This window comes from Eretmochelys imbricata, chromosome 10 (assembly GCF_965152235.1).
Source record: "Eretmochelys imbricata isolate rEreImb1 chromosome 10, rEreImb1.hap1, whole genome shotgun sequence".
NCBI lineage: Eukaryota > Metazoa > Chordata > Testudines > Cheloniidae > Eretmochelys > Eretmochelys imbricata.
In genome coordinates, this window is record NC_135581.1 from 46,204,055 (window position 1) to 46,230,405 (window position 26,351).

General features: G+C 50.9%; 1 protein-coding gene across 1 annotated transcript in view; it reads left to right on the forward strand.

Annotated features, from left to right (window-relative positions):
• The window catches only part of ALPK3 (alpha kinase 3), an 85,750-nt gene that overhangs the window by 34,224 nt on the left and 25,175 nt on the right, over nucleotides 1-26,351 (forward strand). The window contains exons 3-4 of the mRNA XM_077828911.1: nucleotides 14,551-14,668; nucleotides 23,836-25,255. Coding sequence (XP_077685037.1) covers nucleotides 14,551-14,668; nucleotides 23,836-25,255 — 1,538 coding nt within the window. The remainder of the gene's footprint in view (nucleotides 1-14,550; nucleotides 14,669-23,835; nucleotides 25,256-26,351) is intronic.

Below are 26,351 nucleotides of genomic sequence, written 5' to 3' on the forward strand. Positions count from 1 at the left end.
ATTGTTTCATATTCTCTGTGTATATATAAAGTCTGCTGCAGTTTCCACGGTATGCATCTGATGAAGTGAGCTGTAGCTCACGAAAGCTCATGCTCAAATAAATTGGTTAGTCTCTAAGGTGCCACAAGTACTCCTTTTCTCTCTACATTGTATCTTTTCTAACCCTCCAGCTGCTGGAGACAAGTGATTACATGAGAACAGCTTGAAAACATGACCCAAGTGAGACCAAAACACAAATGCAACTAACTTGAAAATCAATTTTAAAAAAAATCACATTTGAGGAAGGAGTAGGGGGTGATTCATGGGTGTTGAATGCTTGGGGTTGTTAATACTGCAGCTTGCTCACTGATCACTTACAATAAAAAGCTCGCACCAGAGTGAAGCTGGCGTTGGTTACTAACCGGGAAGGCCAGAATAGAACTATTTTCTTGAGTGCCTCTCAGAGGTTTGCTATCTCAGGAATGTGCAGTTAGCAGCTGAATCTCACTCTGTTAAAGAACATGTTTGGTCCCTCACCTTTGATCTCACACAGGGTACATATACACAGCAAAGAAAACCCTGTGGCTGGCCCATGCCAGCCAACTTGGGCTTGTGGGCCTTGGACTGTGGGGCTGCTTCATTGCTGTGTAGACTTCCAGACTAGGGCTCCAGCCTGAGCCCAGACATCTACACAGCAATGAAGCATCCCCACAGCCTGAGCCCCAAGAGCCTGAGTTGGCTGGCATGGGCCAACCGTGGGTTTTTCTTCACTGTGTTGACATACCTCCAGGCAGAGCACAGATGGGGTTGTGCCAGTGGAAAACCCGTGCTTCTTAGAGTGCTGGGCCCTATGCATATTCCACTGTGGGTATGCACGTGCACCATGCTCCTGGAGCTGGAGAATTTTGAAAGCTGCGCCCATTGGTTTATGCATGTGCCCTTGCTCTCCTCATGCCTCCAGTCAAGTAGATAAAGGGTGGAGACAACTGACTACCTCCCCAGTTCCTTCTTACCACCACATGGCCCAGATTGGAACCTCCAATATCCAGAGCTTTGTCCCCGTAATTTAGGGTGACTATATTTCCCTATGCTGAATATGGGACACCTGGTAGAATTACTCGTATTTAAGCAAGTTCAATGGCAATCAATCAGAACTATGCAATACAAATGTTCAAATTTAACATTAACTTGACTGAGCCCCTGTTAAAAAGAAATACTGCTGGAAAGCACTCTTCTCTCCTTCCCCTCCACCCCACCCCCAGAGCTGGCACGCAGTGGGGGCTGTGCTGATGGCCTGCCACCTGCCTTTCACACCCAGCCCCCTTGACACACACACACACCCCACTGATGGTGGGTGGGTGAATGGCTGGCGAGCAGGGAACAGGCCAGCAGCCAGACCCACTGGTACTGATGGTGGGGAGAGGCAGAAAATATGGGACAATTTTCCCATTTTTAAGAAAGTTGGGACACCTGAAGGAGGGCTTAAATACGGGACTGTCCCTTTAAAAACAGGATGTCTGGTCACCCTATCTTTGTTTATCTGTAAAACATATATATACCTGTGAATAGTGTTTTAGAAACTTTAGAGTTTATTCAGTGTGTTTTTTCTAAACATTTTTATAGTTTTGATAGTTTAGCTTCCCTGTCCAGGCGTGCTCTGCCCTCCATACTCCCTTACCCCATTATGGGGACAGGATTATGCCCAGAAGTCCAGTCTTCAAAATGTATGCTTTCTGACCACATTCCTTGTCAGTCAGTGATGGCCATCAGTGTACTTACTGCCTCAGGGAAGCCCACATTGTGGTAAGGTGCAGTATCTCCCTCTCATTCCCCAGTCATATCAGAGAGGGGTGAGAGCTTCCCCTTCAGAAGCGCCTAATAGAAAAGGCCATGAGGTTGCCAGTCATCCAGGCACCACCCACCCCATATATCATCCTGACTCAGCAAGCAGTGCACCTCCCGCCATGAGGTCTGACTGAAGTGAAGGAGTCTACCGCCAGAGATCCCTTGGCAGGGTCTTCTCAGGACAGCTGGGAGCATTCTCATAAACATGAAAGCAAATCCTCCTCCAAATCCACTTTGAAGCAGTCTGGTTCAGCTCTGCCTAAATCAAGTAGCTCTTCAGAGAACGTAGGATGCCCTAAGTCTCAGGGGCATGACAAGAAACCTTACAAGTCTAAGGCTCCGGCAGTACCAACTGGGATCTATACCATCTAAGCATGAAGTCTGTGGTCCGATGGCACTGATAAAAGGGAGTCATCAGCTACCAACAGAACCGACTCTGTCTTGCTCAAGTGTGGCAAACACTGTTACTACTCTGACTCCATTGGTTCGGGCAGACCCCTTGCACTCTGGGAAGAGCCAAGTCTTAGGCTCCTCCTAGGATGTTTTTGCTGTCCTGGATCCAGTGTCTCCTTCCGTCACAAGGAAGGGCCTGACTCCACTGGGAGATGTGACTTGCGGGAGAAGCCTGTCTCCCATGACTTCCCTTCAGTAGGACCATCAGTGCCACCAGTGGATGCAGAATCATCCTCTTCTTTCTCGGGAGACTCTGAGCCACCCTATGAACCAATGCTTCCTCCTCTGAGGCATGCTTTTAAAAATTTTTGTAAGCACTGTGTGGAACTGACAGCTGGAGGTCCCTTCCCTCCCCGTGCTGACAGCCTGACCTGCCAGCCAGGCGCCGGGCTTACAGACTCAAAAGACTGTCAGCACCGGGGCAGGGGGTGCCCAGCTATGAGCCCTATGTCCAGCTGCCAGGTTGGGCTGTCAGTGCCAGGGGTGGGGGCAGTTGTGAGCCTCACACCTGGCTGCTAGCTGGAACTGTCATGCTGGGGTGGGGGGTGAGGCAGTTGTGAGTCTGGTGCCTGACTGTTAATGCCGGGGCTGCGGGGCTCCAGCTGTTGGTGCCTCTCAATGCCTCCCACAGTTCAGGCAGTGGAAGCACTCCTGGTGAGGATGTGCACCACCACCAGAAGAAGCAGAATGTGGATGTGAACTGCGGCTTTAATTACTGCAGGGTTGTACATCGACTTGGCTTAAGCTGACTTAATTTTGTAGTGTAGACAAGCCCATAGTCAGTTGACCTGGGATCTGAGACTTGCTGCTGCAAGTTGTTGTTTTTGCAGTGTAGACAAACCCTGAGTTTCATGGATGTGCGGGAGGGAAGAAAATACTCTTCCCTGCCCCAACCACTGCATCGTGCAGGGTTGTCCCAAGCTATTTTGGTGCCCCACACGGCCCCCCTGCGGGGGGGCGAGGGCTGTGTGGGGCCCAGGCCTCCGTGGGGGGGCTGTGTGGGGCCCAGCCTAGGCCTCCGTTGCAGGGGGGAGGCTGGCCACTTCCTGCGGGAAGTGGAGTGACCAGGCCCCAGCCTGCTCTGCTCCCCTGGCTCCCAGGCTTGGGGGGAGGGGGGAACTGCCCCCCAGCACTTGCTGGCTGCGCGGTTGGGAGCCAGGGGAGTGGAGCAGGCTGGGACCGGGTCGCTCTATTTACCGGTGGGTGCAGGCCTGGCCGGCTGCCCGGCCGCTTCTGGAGTCCTTTGGGGAGCGGGGGCGGGGCTGGGGCGGAGCGGGGGCAGGGACCTGGGGAAGAGCTGGAGCAGGGGCTAGAGCAGCATGCAGCTGCTCAGGGCACCAGGAAATTTGGTACCCCAAATTTCCTGGTGCCCTACACACCTGCGTACTTTGTGTATGGGTAAGGACGGCCCTGGCATTGTGGGTAAGTGACCTATGAAAAGTTTTTAAAAACTTGTTTGTGACTCTTCTTGCTACTTTTGGTTGCTAATGAAAGAAACTGGCAATATATTCCTGCTTCTCTGCCTGTCATGCATGGTTGGGCTGACACCGGTGTTGGGGGTTTCAGATATGGAATGGGAGCTCTTTCATTGAAGGGGTGGGGATGTTGGCCCTTTACCAAGGAGATCTTTTCTTCAAAGTCTGTATTAGCACCTAGTTAGCTGCAATAGCTAACAAAAAAAGCCTTTCCAGCACTCTCCCTCTCCGTTCTCACAACACACTAGTTCCCCAGGCACCTGTTTCCCCTGGAACGTCACTGGATCTGATTTTTCAAATATACAACTCCAAGCAGCCACACACCCATTTTGACAAAAATCTCTTTGGTTTCATTTCTCCATTATCTAGTCAATAGAAGAGGGAACGGGCATTCCTCCTCCCAGCCTTTTGCTGTGCCTGTATCCCCTTTATTGGTCTAGTTAATCCAGCTGGTTTGCACCCAGTGGCAGTTGTTTCTTGGCTCAAGTGCTCCAGTTTTCTTGGGATAAGAGCTCTTGGATGTCGACTGTGCTCGCTACCCCTTGGGGTCTTCTCTAATTGAGGGTCACAGATGACCCTTGCTTGAAGCTGTGTGATGCTACAGCAGGGGTTCTGCTGATGGCACAGCAGATGGTACACAGCATGTTCTTATAAATACGGTAGGTGCCTCAAGACTATTGTATAACATGCTGGTGCCTATTGTGCACATGGGAAAATGTCTAGTGAATAGCTAGTCTTTTAATGAAAGTGGAAGAGCCAGTAGCAAGCCAGTGCTCCATCGACCACTCCTGAGGAGGCTTTGTGCTAGGGGCTGCAATCAGGGTTCCAGACAGTGTATGCTGGAATTGATTGATAAGGCCAGGCTTTAGGAGTAAGGGCTAGGCCTGGCTCAGAACTGTCACTTGCCATCATCCATGTCTCCAAATGTTGCCCATTTCTGGGGAGGAATGCATGGGTCACTTCCTCCCTGCTGCTCCCCAACTCCCCTGTCAGCTGGGCCCCACCCTCCCTGCTGCATTATTCCCCAGTCAGCTGAACAAATCAAAGGGGCAGAGAGGGGAATGATTTGCCTGAGAGTTGGCTGGTGGGAGACTTGTGTGTGTAAGTGGGATGGATGAGTGGATAGTGCCAGTTATGTTGCATGATCGCAGCAGGCAGAATGGGATTTATTTGATGGGTCCTCGTCCTTCCTAGTGCCACTATTGGCTGATTTACTGGGCTGGGCTGCTGCAGTTAAGGTGATGGGAAGAAATGTGCAGGGGCTAGTGTGATAGGTTCCCCCTAGTGAGCCACCTGAAATTGGGATACCACGGAGCCCTCCTCTCCCACCAGTCTGGGCTCCTATTTATACTGTTCTGCTGTGACAAGCTGCCAAGCTCTCTCCAGGCTCCAGCCTGCACTTTCACCAGCACGTATACAGGTAGGGACATGCCCAACTGCAGTTACATGCAGATGCTGTGACCAGCTACTGCCTGGGAATGCTCCAGCTGGGATACTTCCCAGCTACTCAGGCATGCACCTCCTCTGGAGTGTAAACCCCAAATTATACCATCTTGCACTGCACAGGGAACTGTACAGCATAAGCTCATGAAATTTCTCCACTCTCTCAATGTGAGGAATATACAACAGATTTCTGCCCCAAGTTATGACTCCCACACACTGGCTGTAGATAAAGCAAAAACAAGTTTATTAACTACAAAAGATAGATTTTAAGTGATTATAAGGGATAGCAAACAGATCAAAGCAGATTACATAACAAATAAACAAAACATGCAAACTAAGTTTAATATTCTAAAGAGATAGGGTGAGGATCTGCTATTCATATCCAAAGTGAGTATACCAATGGGCTGCAGATTCTTAAGGGGCAAGCTACACTAATTTACAGCTTGGAATCCCCAGGTGGTTCAGTCACAGGCTCAAAATCCCTTTAGGCTGGGTCCAGCACTCTTCTCTCCCCCCTCCCCCTCCCCGGTTCAATTTCTCTGTTTAGGTGTTTCCAAGAGTTTCTTTGGGTGGGGAGTCAGTGAAGAGCCATGATGATGTCACTCCCCTGCCTTATATAGCTTTTGCATAGGGTGGGAACCGTTTGTTTTAAGGCTTGTCAGTGGAAGAATACTGACATCCCAAGATGGAGTCCAGCACTACGTGACCTGGTCACATGTCCCTGTAGTGTCTCAGCAGCCATTACTCAGAGGCTGTTTGTAGAGTTCTCAGGAAGGCTCCCCAGGTGTGAGATAAGCTTCTCCTAAGGCCTATTGTTCTCTCTTGTGGCTCATCAACTTGAATAGGCCCTTCCTAGCCAAACATCTAGACTTTTGCCTAGTGGGTGTTGCCCAGGAATGGCTATGTGTGAAATAGATATAGTCAATATTCATAACTTTTGATACAACAATGATACATGCATACAAGTAGGATAATCATATCCAGCAAATCATAACCTTTCCAATGACATCTCACATGACTTATCTTGCATAAAATACATCATAAGTATGTCATAATCATATCCTAATAATATCACTGTGAAGAATGTGGGGTGCAGTGCCAGAGGCAGGATCTGGCTTTGGAAGCCCAGAAAGGAGCAGACCCCACTCAATAGCTTTTCCCACTAGTTCCATGTGCAGCTGGTACTCTTATTCAATACAATCTCTTGAGAGCCAGTCCCTTCTCTCTCCTGGGATTTGCTGATGAGCCCTGTATGTCTGTGCTTTCTGCCCCAGAGAGCAGGATTTCTCCTCTGAGTTACAGAAGATTAAGCCCAGATGTGTGGGATGAAGTGCTGTACTGTGCATGTGTAGAGCCCCACTAGTAGCCCCAGGGCCACTATGGGGATACTCCATACCAATGAGGGCAGCAGTATCCAACCCAAGCATGCATTTGTCTGTGGTTGCCCACTGAGTGCAGACAAATCCTGCTGAGGAAGATGATCCTTTGTGCATAGTAGTGCTTCCAGGGGAGGCTCCATCCCCACGGCTTTTGCTCTCCTTGAGGAGACAATAGGAAGCTGTAGAGGACGAGCCCCTGTCCATGGAATGTAATGTGCCACATTAAAAGGGGGAGCACTGGCTGGCTGATGTACAAGATCACCTGCCAGCAAACCCTGTTTCTGTGCTGTCTGCATAGGTGGCAAGTCACAAAAGATCAAATGTACAAATTATGGCCACAATTACCAGCAGACTGTCTGTGCTGTGGTACGTGGCTAACCCCAGGGGCTGTGTCTTTAGGGCATTATCATACAAAGTCAGCTGGTTGGGTTGGTTCCTTCTGAAATCTGCTCATCAGCCCCAAACACCAAGCTACTGCAGAAGAGAGGGGTTGGGGCTGCAGGGGCAAGTAGACTGTGAAGGACATGTCCTTGTTACTCTCCCAGACCAGGAATGTTTTTTTAAAACTGGAATTGTATTTAAAAAAACAAACCACCATAGCTGGCACAAGCCCTGTTTCTGCTCAGTCCTTTCAAAGCACGTGCAACTGTGCTGCGGCCCCTTTGGCCCTCTCAGCCGTCCTTCAAGCCTTAAAGGGACAGGGCACAAGTCAATCTAGCCCATTCTCTGATGTGTGCTACACCCCTAGCCTCCAGGGTGTTCATCAGAACTATTCCTCCTGCCTTCAGGGAGGCAGCCTGCAGCTAGAGCTGCCAACCCTGCGGCTTGGCCTGCCCCTAGGTGTGGGGGATGAGGGGATGCTGAGGGAGGGGGGAAGGAGCTAGTCTAGTTGTTGGAAGTTTGTATTCAGTAATCCCTCCTTCCCTCTACCTCGCTGCTGGGAGCATAGATTCATAGACGATTAGGGTTGGAAGAGACCTCAGGAAGTCATCTAGTCCAACCCCTGCTCAAAGCAGGACCAACCCCAACTAAATCATCCCAGCCAGGGGGCTTTGTCAAGCTGGGCCTTAAAAACCTCTAAGGCTGGAGATTCCACCACTTCCTTAGGTAACCCATTCCAGTGCTTCACCACCCTCCTAGTGAAATAGGAGGAGGGGGAGGTGCAGTGGGAGCTCCCGTTACAGCTGCTTGCTTCCTGCTCAGAGCTTCCCAAAGTGGCCAGGGCCCTGCAGCAGGAAGGAGGTGGGGAGGTTGGTGTTCCTAACTTACAAACCAAGCAGGAAAGCAGCCTGAGGGATGGCTGCTCTCTTTAAACTCCGACTCCATCTGTACTGATGAGAGGGGGCAGGCCTGCCCAGGATGCAGCATTTGTGGTCTTGGGTCCCCTGAGACTATTTTCAACATTAGCCAGCGACTTGTGCTGTGGGTTGTAGCCAACCCCATGGGAATCAATCCCTTGGTGCCTGGATTGCCAGCTGGCTGAGGGGCCATAGCCACAGCGGAAATGGAGAAGTTGGGGAAAGGGAGCCTGCAAGGGACAGTGACTGGGGCTGGTCCAGATTGAGGGTCTGCTGCCATGCACCCTTCCTATGGCACACAGCTGAACTAAAGTCAGTGGGGCTCTTCAGGGTGGGCAGGGTTTGCCAGTAATTGAGGAAGGGGCACATTGGAGGGGTTGCTCCAAACCCTAGGGAGGAGAGAGAAATGCAAAGGGAGCCAGAGAAACCAAAGATGGGAGCTGTAGAGAGCAAATCCTTGTACAGGGTAGATTGCAGGGCTGCTACTAGAAGGTCAGGCTTTTGTAGCAGATGTGGACTGGCCACCAAGCTTCCTTCCCAGAGAGACATTGGGTGTGTTCACTGTAAGATCCTTCTAATGCATGGCCAGGAATGGCTCTGTTGTGAGCTGAAGGTGTATTACACATGGCACAGCCTAGTGACTTAACTGTAATAAATGCTGCTCATGTATCTGGGAGGAATTGATCCCAGCCTGTGGGGGTGGGGAAATGGGGGAAGCAGGAACCACCAAACTAGGCCTGAGAGTGCCCAGGGAAGGAGGCATAAGGCTGCAAGGGGACTGAGGGTAGGTACATTCAATGGGCTGGAAGGGGTTGGTCCCCCAGCCCCACTTGGTCCGTCTCAGCTGCAGGGTGAGGACTGCAGGTACCAAACGATCTGTGTCTAGTTTGCTAAGGGAGTGGGGGAAAGACACAGTTGCCCACAGTGTGGGAAAGTTCAAGGCCAGAAAGGGCTTGTTTAGGGCTTGCTTGTTTTGTGGCAGCACACTAATTTCAGTGAAGGATTGTTTAGGCTTAACACCAGGAAACATCTCCCAGTAGGAGCACTATGAAGCTATAAAAGTACATGGCTCTTCATAGCTAAGTGCTAACTAGCATGGACAAGGAAAAAAGCTATGAATATCTGAAACAAGTGCCACGTGGGGGCTTCACTGGAAATGATGGGATGACATTCAGAGAATTGGAGCTGAATATCTGGACGAGCTTCCTGCCAGCGAGCTCTATGGCTAAATGGAGGTGTCTCCGAAGGGTGGGGTGAAGGGCTGGTGCTTGGGAATGTTAAAAAGGGTCTAGACAAAGCACTGGGCTGCTGGAAGAAGTGGTCTGTGCTGGCCTCAGGGAGGAGACTGGGCCATCTCCTAGGCCAGAAGCACAAATGGGCCCACACCAAACACTGGACGAGGAGTGCCCAGAGTTGCCTCCTCTGGCTGGAGACCCCTCAACTTGTTCTCCAGCCTCCTGACTGTTCTTGGGCAGCTGCCAGAAATTTGTGGGTTATCCCTCTTCTCCCTGCTGTGGGAGGCCACTGTCTCCCCTGGCTAGTGGGTGGGCGGCAACTGTCAGGTGAGCGACTCCCTTTTTCTCTCCTTTGGCTGCTCCAGGTACTGCAGGGTTGCCGAGGGAAAGAAAGTGGTTGGTTGGGCTGGAAGCTCTGACTGAGCAGTGGTGGCAGGTTTAGTGAGTTACAAGTTCCCTCCCTGCCCCCTTAGTGGAGTTGTGGGAGTGGGGGGAGATAAAGCTTCATGTCTTGCCTTCCAAATGTGGATGTGTGGAACTGAGACCCCAAATCCATCCCTATGGCCAGGCCCCCTGGAATGGGAATGTTACAGGGGGGATTCATGGAATGGGGGTGGTCGGGGGGGGGGAGAGGGCAGTGATTTGAAGAAAGACAGGGCACGTAGTGAGTGTTGGGACAGAAGCTGTTTCTACTGTAAGAGCTGCTGCAAAGGAGGGGAGGCAAAGGGAATGGCGGGGGCTTTGTAGGCGGTTTCACCCTTGAACTTTCCCCAGAAGATGAGGAGCCAGCGCAGAGACCCAGGATGAGGGGAAATGTGCAGATGAATGGGGCCTTGGCAGCAGGGTGGAGGGTGCATTGAATAGCCAAGGGACTCAGGCAGAGGACAAGGAGGTTGTTCTGCTGGCTCAGAAGGGGATGCAGTGGCAGGAGGGCAGGAGAGAGACGGACAGGTTCTGGTGCTGATGTAGAGAAATGAGGGTTGGGATTTAATGAGCCTGTGAGTGAGGGGGAAGGGAAGAGGTGTCCAAGATAGCCCCAGTATCAAAGCTCAGGGCCTTGGGGTTGTCATCACTGGCTGGGCTGGAAGGCCGAGGGTGAAGGAGGAAAGGCTCCCATCAAACATATTGGGCCAAATTCTCTGTGGCATCACTGTTCCAAGCCTGCATTGCACCAGGGTACGTACCAGCTTGGCAGACTTGGGGCTGGTACAATGCCCAGGAGGGACGAGTGGAGTAATGGCCCTCGGAAGTGCAGGGCACTGTATCCCTTAGGGACACTTAACACTGCCTAGAGATGATATTGGCCACCCCCGCCCCTCCCCTCTCTGCCCTGGCCCCACCTCCCATCTCTCACAGACTTGCTGACATCTCTGTTTGGATGCTTCCTGGTCAGATGTAGTCAATGGGCCTGGCTCTAGTGGAGCCAATCAAGATGTGACAAGGATCTGGCCTGCTCCAGAATGGAATGTCTCCTCTTTTCACATCCATCGCCCCTGTTGGCTCCGCCCTTTTCCGCTTCCAGGCCTGCACTCCTTGGCTTTTCTCTCTCCTCCTCCTCCAGCTCCAACCCTTCTTGCTGGGTCTCCCACTGCTGTGTAATCTCTCCTTCATCCACTCTTCCTCCCTGTGCCCGTGGTAAATCCCTGCTCTGCTCCAGCTCTGCCCTTAACCTCATCCCGTTCTCCCTCTCTGCCTACTGCTCACTCACTGGCTCTCTGCGCTCTCACACCTCCCCTCCCGAACAGCTATTCTTTTAGGGTCAACTTCCCACATGCAGCTTTACACCTCGTTCCACGCTGCCCCGTAACCCAGAGCTGCGTCTCCATCCTCCTCCATCCCTCGCCGCCTTCAAAGTAATCCCTCCTCACATCTCTTCCTGCATCCTTCCTCTGCTCTGCTCTTGGTCTGTGCCTGTCTGATTAGAAGGAGCTTTCCTGACCGGGGAGCCAGTCTTGCCCATGTTTGCAAAGCACTTTATAAACTCATAGCCCCGTAACAATAAATATTGAGTTAGCAAGGCAGTGGGTCTCTGCCCAAGCAGGGGAGGCATCAGAAGAAACGGGCTCTCATCCTGGCTCTGGGACCTCCTTGGCTAAATCACTGCTGTGCTCAGTCTCCTCACCTGTAAAATAGGGCTTATGACATGCTCCTGTGTGAGGTACTTGGGGTCTGTGGGGCCCAGGGAAGAGCCAAGTGCTGTAAATGAATATTGAGGGTTCCTGGCTGCAGTCTGTACTCTTTGATCTCTTGCACGCAAAGCTATGAAGAGACGTGGCGTGAATGTCACAGCTCGGACCCCGCCACACAAAGTGATTGTTATCTTGAATTCCACTCCAGGGGTTGTGGAGCCCATAAAGGAGACTCTCTTCTGCTGATCATAGAACACGCTCTGAAAGGCTTTTATGAGCTTCTTGCAATGACTATGGAGGGGGATTGTCTTGTGCATAAGGCTTGGGGCTCTAGTCCTGGCTGTGTGACTGTGGGCTGAATCTTGGTGTCTCAATTCCTCTTCCACTCAGTGGGGTTAGTCCTGTCTTCGGGGGGTGACCCAGAGAAGCCACTGATGCTGCTGAGGAGCTCAGATACTGCAGTCCTGGGGTGACACACCACAGATACGTAGTTACAACTTAGTTTCTTGGAACTGCTTTTGCAATAGCTGGCTGTGTGTTCGGCCCCATATGTCTGGCCATGAGCTATTGCCATTCCCACATGAAGCTAGGCCATGCCTTGGCTGGTGCCGCTGCTCGACCAGACACCCACTCTCCTTTACGCTTGCAAAGAGAGAAGAGCTGTTTTCCCCTCTTTTGCCTCTCCGCCCCCCCCCCCCGCCCCCAGTTCAGATATTAGCAGTGCTGTCCCTTATCGGCTCCTTCTCTGCACGCCTGCAAAGGCAGGGAAGTTTGTCACATCCCAGTAGGTGGGCACCTCTAGGACACCTGCTCTATGGGAGGGTGCCAGACATGTCCCTCCCCTCCAGCAGTTCCCTTTGCAACTTACCAGCCAATGACAGGTTTCAGAGTAGCAGCCGTGTTAGTCTGTATCCGCAAAAAGAAAAGGAGTACTTGTGGCACCTTGGAGACTGACAAATTTATTTGAGCATAGGCTCACAAAAGTTTATGCTCAAATAAATTCATTAGTCTCTAAGGTGCCACAAGTACTCCTTTTTACCAGCCCTTGTGGCTTGATCAGAAGGTCTGGCGTGGGCGGAGCTGAGCTGGGAGCCTGTGTCTCATTGTGCATGGGCACTTGAGCCCCACACCCTCTCCCTTTGCTGTTGCTGCTGCAGCAGGCCAAGGTCTGGCTTGCAGGGGCTCTTCTGCTTCCCCTTTTGTCTCTGCTGAGCCCTGTAGTAGTGGGTCTCTTCTTTTCACCTGTCCCTGCTGCCACTGGACCCCTCAGCATCCAGCTCAGGGAATCAGCTCCTTCCCCACCTCACTCCAGTGCCTGCTGCCTCCAGGGAAGGGGACCCAGAGGAAGAGTCCCCCAGGCAGTGGGGGGGGGGGGGAGGCAGAGATGGAGAATCCCCAGAAGGCGGTGGAGAGAATCCCTCAGAGGCAGAGGGTCAAGGGAGAACAGAGCAGGAGAGGTGGGAGGGGTCCCCCAAAAGGGGAGCAAGGTGGATGGTGACAGCATGTCTCCCGTGAGGTGGTAGGCAGGGAGGGGCCTTTGTTGATCTTTTAAAGTCTTTTGTTGCCTTCTTTTCAGTGTTTGACTTCACTGGAGAAACCTGGTCTGCAGTGCGACACTCCCAAGAATTAGCCTATTGCTCCCGTCCCCCAGACTCTAACTAAAGGGTATTGCAGCCTCCTCAACAGAATAACCCTGCTGTAGCTCAAACACAAGGCGGGGCTCACAGAGGGAGGTTCCCTGTGGTCTGTATGATGCAGGAGGTCATGCTGGATGATAATCCTGGTCATTTCTGGCTTTGAGTTGCCCTGAGCAGCCTGGAAAAGGCCACACCTTTGTGTGAAGGATGGTGTGCGGGATGTCTCCACATGGCCTTTGGAGGGAGTGCTTCTTGGGCTATGAAGGGGAGGGAAGCCCCTGTCCTCCAGCATGCAGCGGGGCTGGGGCAGGTTGGGATAATACGGAGGAAGAGCAAGTGAACAGTGCACGGTTGTCTAGCCAACTTGCCTCTACAGAAATGCAGCCTGTAAAACCGATCAGAACGTTTGCAGGAAATGAGTCTTAGATTAATAGCTTGGGATTTAGAGTTGTAATTATCACTGTCCGATGCAAACCTCCTTAAAGCTGGGAGGTGACTTGGTTATTGCAGCTTGCGCAGTGTGAGTCTCTGCCTGTCTGCACATGGAGTCCTGAACACAGCCTCCAGAAACAGATGACTGAATTAACCAAGGGCCGCTTGCCAGAGCGGTTTTCCCTTGGGGAGGAGGCTAATCACAACCAGAGTTAGAGCTGCTTTGATTGGAGGAAAGAGCATATCCAAAAACACCATAGGGAGCTGATAAGGAAACCCTACACATTGTAACAAGCACCCACATGTAATTCAGCCACATACTGCACAGAAGAGGAGAAGTTTTAAAGGAATAACACGTGGAGTGGGACATGCTTCCCAATATGCCCTAAGATAAATGACCTATCTAGCATTCTGCAAAACTAACTGAAGCATGATCATTATTCTTGTTTCTGCAGCAGAGACGGATAATCCTAAATCTACCTCCCTCTGCACAGGAACTCCCAGTAGAGAGATCTCTGCATTAAAGCAGCTCTCCTGAATTTGCCCTGCACCCCTTGTCTGGACAGGAAGCTGCTTTGTAGAGCAGGTAGCTAACTCGGCTTTGCTTGGGGCAGACCCACTGACTGCTGATCTCTTTTGCCACAGCTGATCCGGGTAGGAATGTATCTGTTTCCCTGGCTCAGAGACCAGCCAGTCACATATGTCATGATGTCATTCTACTGAAAAGGCAGGAAACATCTGTTATCAAATAGCATTTGTAGGACACAAACCAACTGTGATGCAATCAGGGTTGTTTCTGTTCAATGGAAACTTTGGGCTCAGTTTACAGAATTTGATGCGTTGTGAAGAGCTGGTAGCTCCATAGAGAACCAAGTGTCTGTTTTTTAACCTTAGGCTTAATCCAGTCCAGACATGCCTGCTTTGTCTAAAAGTGTCAATGTTCTCACCTCCTGGCTGTAGCCAATGTGACTGAATGTGGTCTAATGGTCCACTCTCCCCGCTTAGGAATGAAGGGCTCCAATTTTTGCTCACAAATAGTTGGATTCTTAATAGTGTAAATTACAAGATTGCAAACTGCGGTACTCTCTCGCTGTGCAACCTGCTGATTGGGATGAGCTTGGGGAAGAGACCCTGGCTGAGGTTTAATTTACTATTGATTCTTTATATCTCTGAGAACAAGATCTGCAGCCCTCCTTTCACGTTCATTGTAATGTCCCATATGCTGATATGCAATTTCCTGTCCAGGGTACCCCCTGCCAGAAGTGACCTGGTATAAGGATGATGAGGAGATGGACCGATACTGCGGCTTACCGAAGTATGAGATTTTCCAGCATGGAAACTGCCACACCCTGCAGTTATACAAGTAAGAAAGAAAGCCAGAGAACATTTGAGTTTGCTGGAGGAATCCTCTCCATATAACTTGTTTTAACAGAGAGAATACGGATTATTCAGCACAGCCTGAGCTATCTGCTTCTAAATGTGTGAATGACAGTTTGAGAGAGACACTTCTCAGTCCTGCCTTCCCCTCACCCCCACCATCCATTCATAATCCTGAGCTTTGAATGCCTAATATGGTAGCCATCATCAGCTGTTCAGTTTGCAGCACTCACCAACTTTCCATCACCTTGTCCCTAATGCCACCCCATTCTGGTTGTTGTCACCCCCTTTATTATTCTGACCCCCACCCTGGCAGCCCAAGGCCTCAGCCAGAGCCCCCACTACTGCTACCATTCTCTGGTGTAATGCAGAAAGCAGCAGGTGGGAGAAAGGTTGGGGGTATTAATATCTTCTAAGTATATTAACTCTGGTAGCAGCATGTGTCTCAGTCCGCATGGGAGGAGGAGACCCTACAGAATGATGGGAGCTGTGAGATGAAAAGGCAGAGGAGCTGATGGTGAACAATCGTGGTGAACGCAGCAGACAGATAAGATAGGATGAAGCTGGAACTTCCTTTTAGGAATAGCTAATAGTCCCAGAGTAGCTTTCGGCAACCTTGGTGAAGCCACAGTCAATGGAGTGGTGAGGACAGACTCCAGATTGGAAGGGGTCAGGAGGAGAGCTGGGTCAGAGGAAGTTGAGGCAGTTAGAATAAACAGCAGGGTTTTCCCAAGCTCTGCCCACAAACCAAGCTCTACCAGTATATGATGCTGCTCACAATAGACCCTACAGATGGTCAAATCATGGTCACGTGGGCTCTGCTATTCCCATGGCCAGGGCTGAATTACGGTATTGGCATGTGCTAAGCCCCATCTCCCAGTCACATGGTGATCTGAAAACTATTTTTAGTCCACACAGCAGGTTAGTAGGAGGAAAGTGCTGGTATTCTCCCAGGTGCCACCCATTTATGACACCAAAATGAAATTACTCTCTGAACAGATTGTGCAGCTCTTCATAATACGGTTGCCCTTCTCTTTTCTGGCATACTGTGATCAGCAATGAAAGAACTCTCAATGTTGACATTCTAATTACTGTAATTGGGCACTAGAGTCAATACCTTACTGAGATGCATGGGGCAGATCACACCTCTTAGAGCCATTGTTTCAGGCTCTCTGCATACTCAGGCAGCTATTGCTGCATTGGTTGTGCTCACGTCACATTTTCAAGGTTTTCTTCACAACCTAACTGTGAGAAACTAACTCACTTTTTTAAAATGAAAGCTGAGATTCTGGCTAACAGCTTCAGTGTTCTGATTCAGTATATCCCAGCCCAATTCGAGTCCTGGGTTTTGGAGACCAGAGAGAATAAGGGAGATAGGACAGTGTTTAAGGGTGGCACATAGCCACTGACACCAGCATGTGTTCTCCCTAAATTCATAGCTCATGTTGTGACGTTTACAGGTGGAGAGTCAGCTCTGCTACACTGACTTCCCACCATAGGCGCTGACTTCTGCTTGTGCCAGTGGGTGCTCGACCCCCTCACTGTCCCTATCCCCGCCCTGCCCGCCTGCCCCATCCCCATTCCAACCCCTTCCCCAAAGTCCTTGCCCCAACTCCACCCCCTCTCTGCCCCTATTCCAACTCCTTCCCTAAATCCCTTCCCCGACCCTGCCACGTTCCCGCTCCTCCCCCCTCCCTCCCAGAGCTTGCTATGCCTCCGCCAAACAGCTGTTTGGAGGCAGCAAGCGCAGGGAGGTAGGTGGAGAAGCGGGGATGCGGTACGCTCAGGAGAGGAGGTGGCGGCAGAGGTGAGGTGGGGCAGGGAGGGGAGCTTGGCTGCTGGTGGGTGCAGAGAACCCACTAATTTTTCCCCATGGGTGCTCCAAAGCACCCACAGAGTTGGCGCCTACGCTTCCCACTGACTCTGAGTTTATACCAGTGTAACAGTAAACACGTGAACTTCTTCCCTGAGTAGATGCAGCCGTATATTCAAACTTGGGTGTGTGCGCACCCAGCACCCTGGAGCCAGAGAATTTTGGCTTAAGTACCCACAGAGGGGTGGCAGTTGTCTCATGGCCATAGCTCCCCCCTGGGCTATATGAGGCAGCTCTGCTCGGATCCCCTTCAGTTCCTTCTTACCGCCTGGGACTCGAGTTGGACTCTGTGGTTTTTACCTCACAATCCTCTGTTTAGTGACTTTTCTAGTTTTTGTAGTTAGTTAGTGTTAGTTAGCTGTAGTTTGTGTTTCCCTGGTGATATCCTCCCTAGGCTTCAAACATTGTCCGTCTTGTGGCGGAGTGATCCCCAGCAACGATCACCACACGCCGTGTTTGCTGTATTAAGGCAAGGTCCATATCAAGGAGCAAGGTTTGATTTGCAGATTATTCTCCAAATGGACTCAAGTGGCGAGGGATCTTTGTCTGAAGCGGCACCCTCGAACGGGCCATGAGTGCTGGTTTGGCACCTAGGCTCTCATCAGATCGGAGGTCACCCTCCCCCCTGCTCTTCAAGGACCCCTCTCACGAGATACTGCTCCTTGATCAAGTCCATTTTTCTGCTGGCTTTAGGAGCGGTGGAGGAGGTTCTGCCAGAACATCAGGGTCATAGTTTCTACTTCTGGTACTTTCTGGTGCCCAAATCCAAGGAAGGGGTAAGCCCATTCTCAGTCTTTGTGGCCTTAACAAATCCATGAGATACATGAGGTTCTGAATGGTCACTTTTGAGACAACGCCGAGAGAATAGTCGACAAACGACTGGCTTGCTGCCTTGGACCTTTAGCGTATCTATTGTCATGTGGCGATTTTGCTGGGTCACAGAAAGTTCCTTCGGTTTGTCCTGGCAGAGCATCATTTTCAGTACACGGTGCTTCTATTCGGCCTCTCTTCTGCCCCCTGGGTTTTTTCCAAATGCAAGGTCGTCATGATGGTTTATCTTAGAAAGAAAGGAATCCACATCTTCCCGTATTTGGAGAACTGGTTACTGTGGGATAGGTCCAGAGAGGAAATTCTTGCTCATATCGACACTACATTGTGCTTGCTCGACCGTCTGAGTCTCGGCCTAAATACTGAGAAGTCAGCTTTGGCTCCCACTCAGAAAATCGAGTTAATTGGGGTCCTAACCGATTCTGTGAGTTTGAGAGCATTTCTGCTGATTGATTGTTTTCAGGAGGTTTGCCACCTTTGCTTCAGTCTGCAGTCTCAGCCTACCACAACCATCTGTGTATGCCAGAGGCTCTTGGATCACATGTCTGCTTTTGTGCAGGTGGTCCAGTTTGTAAGGTTGCACCTTCACCCTCTTCAAATGTTGCTCTGGACGGTTTATTGTCTGACTCTTCACCCCTTGGACAGATTGGTCCATCTTCCTCAACTCATCCTGGTTTCCTGGCAGTGATGGATGCATCCAGACAATCCAGCCCTTGCCAGCCGGGTCTTTTGTCACTGGCACCTCCCTGATGGGTTGGGGAGCACACCTGGGTCCAAGGTCTGTGGTCAGAGTAGGAGTCCTTACTGCATATCAACATGCTGGAGCTTTGGACCATCTACAATGAGTGTCACGCTTTTGTGGACCATATCAGGGAGTGGTTCACTACTTGCCAATAATACCATGATGATGTATTATGTGAACAACCAAGAGGGAGCTTGCTCCGGGATGCTCTACCTAGAGGTGATCAGGTTATGGCCATTCTGCATCGAGGAGAACATTACTCTGGTAGCCGACCATTTGCCAGGGGTCGAGAATCATCTCATGGACCATCTTAGCAGGAATTTTTTCCTGAGTCACAAATGGTCTCTGAAGACAAGCATCCTCCAGGTCATCTTCGCAGCTGGGAGAATCCCAGTGATCGACCCATTTGCTATGAGGGACAACAGGAAATGCAATCTGTTCTGCTCTTGAGGGGGCCTCAGACCGGGCTTCTTGTCTGACACTTTCAGTTGGCAGTCAGCTCTCCTGTACACTTTTCCCCCAGTCATCCCACAGGTCATCCTCAAGTTGAAGACAGATTGGGCCAAGCTCATTCTCGTTGCCCAGGCATCGCTGAGGCCCTGCTGATTCTCCTACCTTCTTGAGTGGTCCATTCAGCCTCCCATACTGCTTCCTCTCCCTCCCTACTCGCTCAGAATCATGGTCGCACCTTGCCTTCCTCACTCAGCTCTCTGCATCTCCAGGTGTGGCTGCTGAGTGAGGAGGAAGAGCAATATTTGGAGGCTTCTGTCCAGGACATCTTGGAGTATCTGCTGCACCATCAGTCATCTGGGCTTGCGCTTAGTTCATTGAGGGTTCGCCTAATGGCGATATCAGTGTTTCATCCCCCCCCATTCAGGGAAGATCAGTCTTCTCCAATGCCATCGTAGCAAGATTCTTAAAAGGTCTTCTTGGTCTCCGTCTTCCAAACTGAGAGCCGGTCTCTTTGTGGGACCTTAACACAGTCCGAGTGGCTTTGATGGGACCTCTGTTCGAGTCCCAGGCATCTTGTCCCTTTCTCCTTTCGATCAGAAGGGCGCAGTCCTGGTAGTGATAACATCTGCTTGGGGAGTTGAGAGTTTCAGGCTCTGATGGCAGAGCCTCCTAAAACACAATTCTCCAAGGACAAAGTGACTTTATGACCACACCCAAAATGTTGCCTAACATGGTTTCTCAATTTCATTTGAACCAGGTGGTATGTTTACTGGTGCCTTTTTTTTCCCCTTAAGCCACATTCATCTCTGGAGGAGAAGTGTCTCCATATGTTAGATGTCAGGCAATGTCTGGCGGTTTATCTGGACAAGACTAAACTGTTTTGTGCTTCGCCTCATCTGTTTGTGCCATATGCAGATCATATGAAGGGACAGGACGTCTCTTCGCAGATGATCTCTAAATGGATAACATCCTGTATTAAGCCTGCATATGAAATAGCTTTGACTACGCTCCCTCAGCAGGCGTGAGCTCATTCTGTGAGCACAAGCAACAGCAATAGTGTTCCTATGTGACGTCCCAGTCCTGGACATGTTGCAGGGTGGCCACGTGGGGGTCCACACATTTACGAACCATTACACCATCACCGCAACTTCCAGGGCAGATGCAAGTTTTCATAGAGTGGTCCTGCAGTTCTTGTGCAGATCGAGTCCCACCTCCAGGGGTGTGGTGTGGGGGGGTACAGCTTGTGAGCCACCTACGTGGAATACATGGCTGCATCTGCTCAAAGACAAAGACATTGGAGTCTCGTCTCTGGGCGTTCAGTGAGAAAGAACCAAGTGGCGTCAGAGTGGCACTGCCCCATATAGCCAGGGGAGAGTCTATGGCCATGAGGCGTGAGCACCATCTCCTACAAGTACCGCTAGGCAAAATTCTCTGGCTCCAGCATGCTGGGCATGCACAGAGCTAAGTAGAAACATGTCTGCGTCACGTCTCGAAGAACCACAATCACAGTAAGTAACCGTTTCGTCTCACAGAAGCAGGAAGCCTTATGGATCTCTGTCTGAGAGGAGCCCTAGAGCTGTGATGGCAGAGAGATGGCGTAGTAGCGTCTGTTGTGTTAATCTTGATGGAATATATGGGCCCAGGGAGTCAGAGGTGTTCACACATTCCTTTCACTGTACAACATTAAACAATTAAACAAGGCTCAGGGTTATGGAATACAGAGACCTCCACCTGCTTAGCCCATTACAAATCTTTTCAATCTGTTATTAAAGAAATGGGGGGGAAAAAAAGGGGGGGTGGGGAACAGTGAGATAAATTTGAAAGGTAAAGTATCAAGTAGGGCTTTCATTTTAATGATATTCCTTATTCCCTTTAGCTGTAGAGGGGTTTTAGGACACCGATCCCTGTCGATGGTGTTAAAGATGGTAATAACTGCCCTTTGTGTGGGGTGGGGGAAGAGAAGTTGTTTGTTGAAATGGCTGGAGCTGTCGTAGCTGTTGTGGTTGAAGTCTGGTCTTACCTCCTAGAAGACCAATCACTACAAACACACGAAAGAGGAGAGAAAAGAACACAAAAAGAGAGAACGCAGCTTTTGTCTGTAGGGCTGGCTTGTACTTGTAATCTCACTGGTGGAGAAACACCGGCCCAGCACACAGTCTGATCAGCCACTCCGAGACCCGGCAAAATTGTACCAGCATCTGCCTGTTTCGAGCAGGGGTTCACAACCATTTTTTTGAATTCCATTGGCATTATTTTTTAATTGGGTTTAAGCAGGGGCTGGAGGTTTATTTGTGGATTGGATGGGAGCTGTGAGAGGGACAGGTTTGGGGGCTGTGGGTGATGTTGTGGGGGTGGAGGGACTGGGAGTGCAGGAAGCTGTGTGGTGGTGCTGGTGGCCACAGTTACCTCTGGCTGGCTCCCTCCTCCACAGCTCATTCCCCGTCTCCTCTTCTCTCCTCCCACTGTGCTTGCAGGCACTTGCAAGGGATGGACTCACCACTGCCACAACAAGAATGGTACTGGTTTGCTGGGCTCTGGATGGACTCTGCCCACAGCACTGTATGGGGCTCCTGGGGATGCCCGGCTCTGGGCTCTGGGGACTCCCCCTGCTCATCCTGCTGCTGGGCAGCTTAGCACTGCGCTGGCCCGGGCACTGCCGGAGGTGGGCATCACCTGCCGAGCTGGGCCGTGCATGTGGGCAACGGGGTGGCTTAGATTTGGGGGAGCTGAGCAACCTCCAGCCCTAGCCACCGTTACCTATGCTGCCCCCCATCACAACAGAGGGACAGACGGGCCAACTTTGAGTGGTGTTGTGACCCTGTGGACCAGGTTGCAACGCCATTCTCTTAAACAGGCCTGGCTCACCGCACGCGCCTAGAAAGTCTGACACCCACACCCCCAAGGTGAAAACTTCTGGTATAGGGCATTGTCTCTCTGCCATAGACTCACAGCAGTGTTAAAACTTGTATAGTCTTGGCTGGCTGAGCTAGACTCTCGTTAGACAGAAGGCAAAAGGACAGGGATAGGAGGGATAAGAAATAAAGTGGGGAAGGAAAAGGAGACCCAAAGGAAGGGGTGTTGGCAGGAACCAGGCAGTGTTCAGGATTTAGCTCAGGGGTGGGCAAATTTTTTGGCCCAAGGGCCACATCTGGGTATGGAAATTGTATGGCAGGCCATGAATGCTCACGAAATTGGGGGTTGGGGTGCAGGAGGAGGTGCGGGCTCTGGGGTGGGGCCAGAAATGAGTTCAGGGTGCAGGAAGGGGCTGGGGCAGGGGGTTGAGGTGCGGGGGGGGGGAGGGCTCTGGCTGGGGATGCAGGCTTTGGGGTGGAACTGGCGATGAGGGGTTGGGGGTGCAGGAGGGTGCTCCGGGCTGGGACCGAGGGATTCGGAGGGCTGGAGTGGGATCAGGGCTGGGGAAGGGGATTGGGATGCAGGAGGGGGTAGGGGTGCAGGCTTCAGGCGGCGCTTACCTCAAGCAGCTCCCAGAAGCAGTGACATATCACCCCTCCGGCTCCTATGCAGAGGCGCAGCCAGGCATCTCTGAGGGCTGCCCTGTCCGCGGGCATTGCCCCTGCAGCTCCCATTCACCACAGTTCCTGGACAATGGGAGCTGTGGGGGCGGCACTTGGGGTAGGAGCAGCGTACGGAGCCTCTTGGCTGCCCCTACACTTAGGAGCCGGAGGGGGGACATGCCCCCAAACCCTGCTCCCCAGCTGGAGCGCCGCTGCTCCCCAGCAGCTCGAGGGCCAGATTAAAACATCTGGAGGGTCGGATGCAGCCCCTGGTCCATAGTTTGCCCACCCCTGATTTAGCTGGTCCAGCCGGATCCTTCTGGCCCAGTCTGTTGAAGACATCTGTCATGATCAGGCTGACAAAAGCCCAACAGTGTCATGGTGGATCCCAGGAGATGGTGAGGGTGGCAGCCATGATGGTGAAGCTCACTCCTTTCCTGTTCACCCATCTCTCAGCTGGCCAGCTAATTAACTTTAAGAACCCCTCCCACAAAGGGAGTGATGGGTAGAATAGCCCATCTCTTCATTATTTTACCCTTCTGTTAAATCCTTATTTCCAATGCACTAAGTTTGACTCATTGATTTCCAGTCCCACCCTCCTCTGGTTTACCAGACAAGATTGGAAAAGTCCTTGATACATCAGGAGGCCATTCGGTTGCCATAGGTGACTGGAACCTTTTATGAACTTTTATCCACTTTCCCGCAGCGAGATTCATAAATGGGTTTGTCCTGCTAAGCCCCACTTGTTACAACCAGTCAAGGTAGGTTTCAAACAACTACTGGGCATAGGCATGTGAGGTGAGGTGGAGTTGGGGGAGTGATCTCATTAGACTGGTTTCCTGTGGCAAAAGGGAAGGCTGGAGAAGGAAATTCAAGGAGCACGTCAGAGCCTGAGAGAAGAATCCTGCATGGGGATTCACTTGATCAGGGTGGAATCAATGGAGTTCTTGGTGCCATCCGTTCCTTCTTCACCACAGTCCTCTCCAGTTTAGGCCAATGCCAATATTTCAGCTTATGCCTCCTGCATGTGGAAACTGAGGATCATATTGTGGCTGCCTTGCATATGTTAGGGAGTCTCTTGCCAAGGCACCTGCTCCAGGAGCAGCCATCCATCCTCTTGTTGCTAGTGCTCAGGGAGCATTGGGTGTGGGGAAAGCAGGCTGGCACTGATTGTAGTGCTCCAGACCCAGCTGGGCATCTGAGCAACTATGGCTTCACCCCTGTGCATTCGCCTGTGTCTGTGGTGCAAGAAGGGGGAGTGCATGGCTGCACCACTGGAGCTGGTGAATCTCACTGCCTCTTGGTACCCTTGCTTGGGCAGCACCCTCCAGCCAGCTGTGGCTAAGAGCTATAGGGAATTCCTCATCTGGCCAGGAAAGCTCAAAGTTTGAGCATAACTCAGCCAAACAGTCACCACTTCTGAGTATGGATTTTTCTTAGTCTTTTTACCTTGACAAATTCATGGCAGTTTCACAAGCACTTGGGTTTCGGTTAGACTCTACCTGATGTGAGCCCTTTAGTATTTGTGACGTCATACGGTGAACAGACTTGAAAATAATGGTGATACCAAAATATCCCCCGTTTCCTGAGTGTTGTACCAGGTGGCTACTCTTTGACCAGCTGTAAAAAGGACTCTTCTTCTGAACTGTTCTCACTGACGTGTGTGTGGGTGTGTTCACGCGTGTCTGGAAAGTGCCTTGAGAGGGACAGGTGTGTCTCACTATGTTGTTTTTGGTCACCAGATGCAGGGAAGATGATGCGGCCATTTACCAGGCCTCTGCTAGGAATACCAAAGGCATCGTGTCCTGTTCCGGTGTCCTGGAAGTGGGAACCATGACGGAGTATAAAATACATCAGAGGTGGTTTGCCAAACTCAAGCGAAAGGCAGAAGCCAAGTTGCATGAAATAGAGCAGAGCCGAAAACGAGGGAAAGAAAACATGGAGGTGGAGAAGCTGAGGAGGACAAGCCCTGAGAGATTCCAGCGAAAGCGCCGGCTGACTGGGGATCTGAATCTGTGTTCAGGTGCCTCCCTATGGGAGAAGGAAGATGTAGCAAAGGTGCATGTTGGGGATCCTAAGTCAAGATTATGGGAAGATGTTGCTGAGCCCAAGGAGCCATCCTTAAATGCAACCACTGGATATTCAAACAACTTCCTAACAAGGCCTCTGGATGCAGAGGTGACCACCAATGGAGACTCCTCTATGGAAAGCGGGGAGGAAAATGGAAATAGCTTTTTCACATACATCTATGAGACGGTGGAGGAAATAACTACCAAGCCCATCACCAGAGAGTCCTTTGCTAAAAAGAAGAAAAAGAAAGAGGAAGAGCCTGCTGCCCTCTTGGCAGCAAAACAGGAAGTTTCAAGTCAAGAAAATGGGCTGAGAGAGAGCCAAAATCTCTCTCAAAGTCAAAGAAATGCCCCTTCCGTCGCCCTGCTGGGGAGCATGCAATCAGTAGCTGCAATGAGCCAGGTGGTGGGAGATGTTCCAGAAGTCAAAGAACTTGGAACACCCAGCAGTCAGGAGGATGCTGAAACTGGCAAACCTCAGCGATGCTCCCCGCCTTTCAGGGGTGACACTTACTTCTCCTTGACAGAGATGTATCTTGAGAGTGGAGCAAAACATGTAATGGAAGAGAAGATGCCACAAGCCCCAGAAGAAGCCAAGAATGGGGCTCAGCTGCAGTTTCCGGCTGTGAGCATTAACAGGCAAAGAGATACTCCTCCACCAGCATCTGAGATGTTCCTGGTAGAGGCTGTAGCAGGAGAGGAGCAGAAAGGCCAATCTGTGGAACAGGAACTGGAGGAGAATGAGGCCATAGATACAAAGGTAACCAAAAAGGAAAGTGAACCGCCTGGGGATTTGAATAAGAAGAGAGTTGAGCCTCCTAGCAGGACCCTGGAGCCAAGGTCTGCAATGCAGCACCCCCTCCTGATGGGAAATGCATCAGGGACTTCTTGCATCTCCTCGGGCAAAAACATCCAAGAAACAGACTTGCTGGACTCTGTACAAGTGAACACCGAGCAGCCCCTTCGGCATACTACCCCATCTCTGAATCAAGTGGCCCCGTGTCTGGATTTGTCCCAGCTGAGACAGGAGGCAGGAGGAATCTTGCTTCAGGGCTCCTTGGAAGAACAGGTGGTCTTCAAAGTGCCGTGTGAGGTAATGTAAGTTCTATTTTTTTTTTTTTTTTGGGAGGGTGACCTCAGGCAAATGTTTCCAAATCAGCTAAGCAGTGAGCACAGATCACTCTTAGCTATAAATGGCAACTGGGAATGCTGAATGTGTATGACAAACAGAGAGCATGATGACATCTGTTCAGCTTAGCAATGAGCCTTGGCTTCTAAGTGGCACAGTTAGTAAGTCATTATGTAAACGAAAAACAGACATGCCAGGTAGGCTTTGTGAACTTCACTGGGCAGCGGGTGGAATTTTGTTTATGGTAAAACATACATACAGTAGATCTGGCCATTTGTTGGCTCCATCTTCCCTGCTGGAACAGTGCTGTTGAAGAGTCGTTGTGCTGGCTGCTGAGTCGGAGCCCTGCATCTGTTCCTGACTGTCACCAGTTCCTTTCAGTCCGTGTCTATTTTTGTCACTTAATCTGAAGTGTTTTCCATGAAATGCAGTATTGGGCTGGAGGTTACATATTCCCTTATTAACATGTTTTACGGCCCAACATCCTGTGATCCTGATTTCAGGGCAGGGATTTTACATCTGAACAATGACATCAATGTGCCGGGGGGTCATTACAGTTCAGATCTAGATGAACAAAGAGACCAAGTTGAGGCCCCACTGCCAGGAGAATAGAGAGCGGCAGGTGCATGTGGATTCAGTCTCCTGCTCCAGTTCCCCCAGAAGGTTGGAAAAAGCCCAAACTTCCCACCTGTATACCATTGTGATGGCCTGGGCCAGCTAGCTGTGACCCGCTTCTGCTCTCTGAAACCATTTCTTATACACTGTTACTACACCAGCAAAGAGGAGTACCGTATTTCTGAGCGGGGGTTACTCCTGCCTGGGCATAGCCAAATGAACAGAGCATAGCATAGCTGTCACTCACACCACATACTTGGCAGGTAATGCAATACATCCACTGACTGTAATGGGAAGTTGAAACTGCCAGGTGTTCCAGCATTTCCCAAGGCTGGCACCTGCCTTCCTCTTCTAGATTTCCTTGCAGATGTGCAGCTGTAGCCGGAAGCACAGCCTTGTAATGTTAAGGAACCGGTCAAGATCCATTTCTGGACACAAGCTTTAC